This window comes from Pocillopora damicornis, chromosome 6 (genome assembly GCF_964200805.1).
Source record: "Pocillopora damicornis chromosome 6, jaPocDami1.2, whole genome shotgun sequence".
NCBI lineage: Eukaryota > Metazoa > Cnidaria > Anthozoa > Scleractinia > Pocilloporidae > Pocillopora > Pocillopora damicornis.
Window position 1 is genome coordinate 10132816 of NC_142675.1, and position 7061 is coordinate 10139876.

Sequence of the window (7061 nt, forward strand, 5' to 3'; positions counted from 1 at the left end):
CGTTTCGGTTGACCTCTTTTTCAACCGTAGAAGGCCTATGAATATTACGGGTGCAGTTGCTGGAAATCCTTGATTCCATGACATTAAAACTGTGTTGTGCTAAACTGCTTTAACACAGCTTTTCAGATAACAATCATGCGATCGTATGGAGCCGCCATGTTTGTATTACATGTTGACACTTGTAAAGCTCGCGGTATGTTCGCACTCAGATGTCGCGTGGTAAAAAACACTATGGAGCCTCCTCAAGTCGAATTTGCAACTCAAATTCTATGAAAAATAACTGACTGTAACACAAACTTTCCGCAGGCAGAAAGGTCTTGATCAGTTCTTAAAGGAGAACTGAAGCCAAAAATTGAGTTAATTTCTTTCGATAGCCAAAGTGACGAAATTCTCGATTTCAGACGTTATTTGTGCTAAATGTGTCTTGCCTTGGAGAAATATCTCTTTAAATTTTGTATTTTCGCACTGTTTCGGCTTTCAATCCGTGGGCACCAATTTTAAATCAGCGGTCTTCCAAATGAGCCTGTAACGTATGTTATGGGGATCACTTTAGAACGTGTTATCGTTCGGCTAAATTATAATACAAATTGCTTCTTCGTCGACCCTTCGTCATGAGCGGAATAGAACCATTTCAGTTCGAACCAGCATATCAGCCTGGAGAAGAACCACCTCAGGAAGAGAGTGTAGAACAGGAGGTAGAAGCCCACGAAGAAGACAATACTTCGAGGATGGGAAACATCGAATGGTGTTTGTGCGGCGCTTGTACGCTTATGCCGGTGGCAAATGAATGTTACTGCTGCCAAGAACTAGAGGAACTTAATCAAAAGTTCGACAATTCAGGTTTGTACTTATTATGTGATTATTCTCACGAGTATTTTGTTTGAAGCGGCCGCTTCTTTGCTAAGAGTGACAAAAGGTGGACAATTGCAAACTCGATCTTAGTTGTAATTGTAATTACAATTACAAGGTCTGATGGATGAAAATTATTGAAACAGTGAGGGAAAGAAAATGTTAAGACTTTTTTCTTTTTTTTGGGTATTGATAGGTGTTAGATGTATAACAGAACATCCGAAATTTGGCATTGTATGCTTGGACACGGATGTTTTGAGCACGGCATTGGTTGCAATCCACAATGCGCGGCTCAATCCAATTCCCGACCCTATCGTCAACAGGTAAACTGTCTTTTTCTTTCTTATTTTGTACGCGTAATTAAGTCAATCGCTTTTGTGACTTTATATCCTCTTGTTCTCTAGAACTTGGCGTTTGGCAGCCTACAGACAATTTACTTGGTGGGCACATGGGGTATTAGGAAAAAACCGGCGGAGAATCGTGCCAGCATGCGTCGTCACGGCCATACGTAAAACATTTCCCGAAGAGAGTGGTAATTACGTGGGGTTTCGAGAAGCAGAACTGGAACTTTGAACTTTATCCATAATGCCCTTTAATAATGATTAGTAACATATTCTTTGCGTGTATAACATCAGAGGCTCTTCTTTCCTTATGTTACGGTTTCTTTCTAAAATTTGCGTGAAATATACAATTACTTATCGAGGATATGAATTACTAACACATTTCTGCATAGTGATTCAGTTAAAAGCCATGCAGAGCCAAACGAATGTCATCCCTACTGCAGTTATTAAATTATCCACATTGCCAGGGATAGCTGCGTGGCCTGAATGAAATAAACCTCAAACCTAACTTTGATTGCTTTTTGCTACGATGATTGCTTTTATTTTCATTTGATTGTGTTATTGACAAAGTTGTTGTATTTAATTATTCGAAAATCTCGAAGTATGATTAGCAATGACATCTGCTTTAGGAGGCCGGGGTTTGCTGGCAATGTTTTCAGGAATGTGTGGTGCTGTGACTGTTGCACTCCTCTCTTGTGGTTTTGAGCATTTTCTCTCTACAATGGCATTAAGGATTGGCTTGAGATGATAATTGGTTGTCTTCTCAAATATGGGCTTTGCCACCCATTCTTTTGTATTTTTCGGAAACACTACCTTGTATTGCAGCTCCCCTTGGTTGGCACCCCTGGATACAGTGGCTTGTTGTCTACCAGTGTTGGCATTATGGTCTAGGGCTGCCAACTGAGTTCGAGGAACCATGCCATTATAAGAGAAGTGCTGCCGTTTGGGTGCATATTTGGTCTGCACACTATGGTACATCTCTAAATTCCCAGTATGACAACTTAGTGTTAGTTGCTGAATGTCCTGCAACAGATTTTTTATCGAATACAACCTCCTTCAATGCATTATGAGCAGAGGAGCCAGGCCTAAGCCACCTTTTAGTTCTTGCGATAGCTGGAGGGATTGGTTGGCGGGCACATTCCTCATACAGGTCAGCTGAATCCCAGGAGTGGATATTAGCAGTGTGATAGACAATGGATATCCACTTCTCTCTCAACATCTCCTTGTCTCCCCCACATGTTTTGGCACACCACCAAAGGTGGTTTGAGATGGATTTGATCCAGAGAGAGAGATCAGCACATTCTTTCTTCTTTGCTTTTTCAGTTAACTTTTTAGTTTCACTCTTGGAAAGGTGCCACACATCAAATTGATGATCAAAAATGATGGAAATTTCTTTTCATGTCAGCCCTAATGCCCACATGACGGTCAGTTGCAACGACCATAATTTCCCCCCTTTTTCATAGATGTTTTCCATACAGCGTTTAAAACCCTCTCTTTCCATGGCATTGCTATTTTTTACTTCACTAACCTGAACAACCTTGAAGTCAATAATCTTATCAGTTTTCTGATCAATCATGGTATATGTCCCATATTTTGCATTATGGCCAGGACTGTCACAACGCCCATCCCCTGAAAGCCACAGATCTGGCCCCCCTAGCTCAGAAAAAGTGGAATTTTGTTCTTTAAGCCAGAACTCATTGATTACAAGTAATAAGTACTTGTTTTGAATATTATAAAATGTTTTCGCACTGAAAATTTTCAAGTTTAAGATAACTGCCAAAGATGCTTCTTTTGTAAAGGTAGAGCCACTGAGCTAAATAGATGATGACAGCAACAAATTTCCAGCTGCCATCCCCTCAAGCATTGGCTGGCTTTGCCAGGAGTACTTATGATTATTCATACATTCTAGGGTGACAAATAGTTGGCTTCCTTGTGTGGATTGGTTCCCCTTAATCACAACTGCACCACACTCAGGACAGTACTTAAACAATTTAAATAGCTCTTGTTTAAATACAATGTATTTGGTATCATCCTGTGGCTTTTCGCATTTTGTTTCTCCTTGGTGTTCGTTGTCTGATCCTGACAAGTTTTAATCATCTGAATCTTCCTGTTTTGTGGGAAGGCAGATGTCATCTTTTCTTGGAGATACTTCTGGGGAAGTAGCAGCTTCAGTTGCTTCTTCCTTGTTATCTTCAATTTCAGGAAGGAATACCTCTTCAGTCTGGGTGCTGCTTTCTGAAACATCAACCTCGACTTGGGTGTCAGTAGATTTCATCATTAAATGGAGACCATGATTGACTTGGATCCCAAAATCCACACCCTTGTTTGGCAAATTCACCTGCACTGCTTGTGACTCAACCAACGTGCTTTTAGGCCCTATATAATGTGGGAATGGATATGATGGGCTGTCTGAGGTTGATGTACTTGCTCCACAATTCACTACATCAACAGGTGCAGGCTGTTCTAAAGCTGAAGCTGCATGTTCTTCGATTCTACAACTAGGTTGTGCAGTTACAGAGGCTATATACTATAACAGAAAAAATATTAACTCTGTTATGGTATGGGTTAGTGACCCTTTGAGAGAATGAAAAATGTAGGTATGGGGGATAAACTATGCTACTATATGGTTACACAATGATTCAATGGGATTTTCTTGGAAAATATAACACCTGACCCTGCCCTCCTTTGGTTGAAAGCCTGCACTGGTTTCAACTTAGAATTTCCAGTTGTATTAACTTTTTATTCACATAGAAGGAAAGAAGGTTAAAAGAACTCATTATTTAAAGGATAATATCCACAACTTATATATAGTCTAATTGTACTAATTTTGTTCACCCGCTAGTTAACAAAGGACGGGTATAATGTTCCTAGAATTAAAGAATAATCACTTTATTCTGAAACAATTTAATTTTGTTTGCCTACTGGTCAAAAATTTTCAGGCGAGACGAAGTACATAGATTACTCAGAGTTAAAAAAACATAAAGTAGAAGGAATTCCATGGCAGGATATTGTTTTGCTTAAGGAGAAGAAATACTTTTCTGTGAAAATTTAATGTTTCTCAATGGAACCTATTCGGGTGATATCCCTTAAGATATAAATTGTTATTGCCCCCAAACTGCATTCACCTTTCAATTTTTTTTTATAAATCATGCATAAATGATGAGCAGCTTCAAGAGTTTGCAACAACCCAAGCTTTGCAACAGCCCAACCCAGTTACAAGAGAGTAATTCGCGATTCACTTACTTCTTTTCTGACTTTCTCTTCTGAACGTTTCTCCGATGAAAGTCGAGGTCTTTTTGATGGTTTCCGATGCGAAAAAAACCGTGGGTATTGCACCTGGTTTTAGCGTAGATCTGGGTTTCAAACCAAGAATTTCTGCTTTCAAGTCTCGTTCGTAGCAGTCAGGTGTAAAATGTTCTGAGCACAGCCTGGAGTTTTTCGAAACGACCAGATCCGCTCATGAGATCCTTGCCAGCCACTGTGATCGTAGAGGTTCATCCCTCGGAAAGCAATGGTAGGATATACCAGTTGTGTACCTCGAGTCGTTGTTACAATCGAACGCCGCGCAGTATACCATTTTTAAGCTCGAAAGTAATCGAAGTAAATATTGCAACGAGGGCTACTCAACCGCCAAGAACAGATAGAAGAATAAACTCAAACAACTCGGGCTTCCGTATTTGTACATCCTTTCTTGCGTAAGCAAAGAATTTAACCCATTATAGAGAACTTATAAACCAAAGTTCAACACGAATTTCAAAATTTTATTTCTTTTTGGACTTCTTGCGACATTGTTAACAGCGTGCGTTATCGTACATGCCATTGCAAAATCCAGACTACAAACGCGTTGCAAACTAATGTTAAAAAAGGTAAATAACAAAATATGGGAAACAGAATGGAAGATGAAATATCTTAAATTACCAGTATATAAGAAAAATTAAAGTGGAGACCCTATTCCGAAAACATCGAGGTCAATCCAAGTATAAAAGATGCGCCGCACATGATCTGGACACGTAACTACGTTTCAGAGACACAGGGTTACGAAAAACACAATATTTTTCTCTTACACAATCCCTGGATAGAAGACCAATTTTCTAATATGAGAGGCGCTTGAATCATTTTTTGCTTCACCTTGCACAATCTTTACTCCTGGAAAACCACAAATCCTTTCCCGCGAGCAAGCCGCAGTCCTGAATTCAACCTGTTTCTTGCCGTGTTTACCTTCATCCCCATAACCTACGTCACACGCTACAAAAAGAACCGCTGACATTCGTGTTCTGAGCCAACATACCACAGTCAAATATCGAGCCAATTATCACTAAAAACCCTTCGTTTTCTAGATGAAAACTGTCGTTCGAGGGAAAAAAAATGACGGAAATTTGTTCCATCATACAAAAATGTACGATACATGGTGAAAAAAATTACATGAATTTGGACTTCAGTTCTCCTAAGGCAAGGTAATGAATTCTATTTTTAGATATTGATATAACTAGATGTGCTTATCTCCAAATTTTCTTTCTGTTTGTTCAAAGATTTTTTCCGTTCTCAATTTTGATCATGATTTGACAGTTTCAACTGTTACAACCTAACAATGACAAAACCATATGATCTCGTAATCTCGATAGTAGCGAATCTTAGGGGAGAAAAACATGAAGCTAATTTATTTCAAAGCAGCTTGTACACACCGAAACCACGTCGGTAAAAGTATTGGATATTCATCTCGCCAAGATTTTCTGTTTTAACACTTTTCTTAATTATCAATGTTTTCATTCGAAAGAAATTTCTTAGTTAAAAAGGTGGCTTGGAAGAATATGAACTAAAGCAGTGGAAGATGCAGCCGAACGCGTTTTACTGTCAGTCGGTTTTGGGTGGTGTGGTCAGAAACAGGTAATCAATGAGGTGAGGCATATTTTCAAACTCTCAGTTACTGCGAAAACTAGGAGAAATGACTGTAAAAAGATTATTGATATTTGAAAACTTGTTTGCAATTCTAAAGATATTTCAAGATCGAGAGCCTCCTGTGAGGGGCAGCTTAATTGCTGAGTTCTGAAAGACCTTGAAAACGCTGACTATCGCTACTACTAGCCGCTTTTTTCGGCAGCTGATGTTGAATTTAAGCCCGTTTTTAGTTTCGTGGTTAAACTCATAGAGATGCTCTTTGAACGTTGCTTAAATAGAAATTCGATCTGTTTAACATCAAATCTTGCGCAAAACATGTCTGAGAAATTTAGACATTTTATTCGATATTCTACCCGTAATTTTAAATCAACCTCGATCGTGCTGTGCGCTTGCCTGATTTGAAATTTGTTTGAGTGTTGATGGCTGGTGGAAAATTTTTAGTAACTACTTTAGAACTGTACACGTTGATACCTTGTCTCTGACCACGCCATGCCGCGCCATTTGGTCTCATCAAGTGGAGATGATGACCAACTTTTTAAAAGACCTTTTCTGCTTTTGTGGCAAATGAACAGAGAAGACAAATCAATCGAGCGATATGATATACAAGTTTTGATTAGCGAGGACACTTAGGCATTACGGGTTTTGGACAACATTAAATTGATTCCCTTAATTTGGTAAACAAATAGGATCTCCGGTGGACGAAAATCAGCAGAACAAATGATGACAAGACACTGAAATGACGGTGAAAAAGATCACTAAGAGTAAAAAGCCTTTCTTCTGAACAGTCATATTGTTGAAAAAGCTCAAGAAACGTGACATTTCAAGGGAAAAAGATCCGCTATTGAATAGAGGGAATATTTGAAAAGTGTGGGTGAGAAAATGTCCAAGGCTTTGAAGGTAGAAAATCAAGATATGAGTGGTCATAAAAGAATTTGTCACCAGAAGTGTGATTAAAATATTCGTGTTGTTGTGTAC

General features: G+C 39.0%; 1 protein-coding gene across 1 annotated transcript; it reads left to right on the forward strand.

Moving 5' to 3' along the window:
• The first annotated feature begins 330 nt into the window (after positions 1–330).
• LOC149043866 (P2X purinoceptor 7-like) lies at positions 331–1702 on the forward strand. The gene is made up of 3 exons (XM_089209138.1): positions 331–840; positions 1046–1172; positions 1254–1702. Exons 1-3 carry the CDS (start codon positions 612–614, stop codon positions 1420–1422), a joined length of 525 nt encoding a protein of 174 aa, XP_089065264.1. The 5' UTR covers positions 331–611; the 3' UTR covers positions 1423–1702.
• Positions 1703–7061: the final 5359 nt, after the last annotated feature.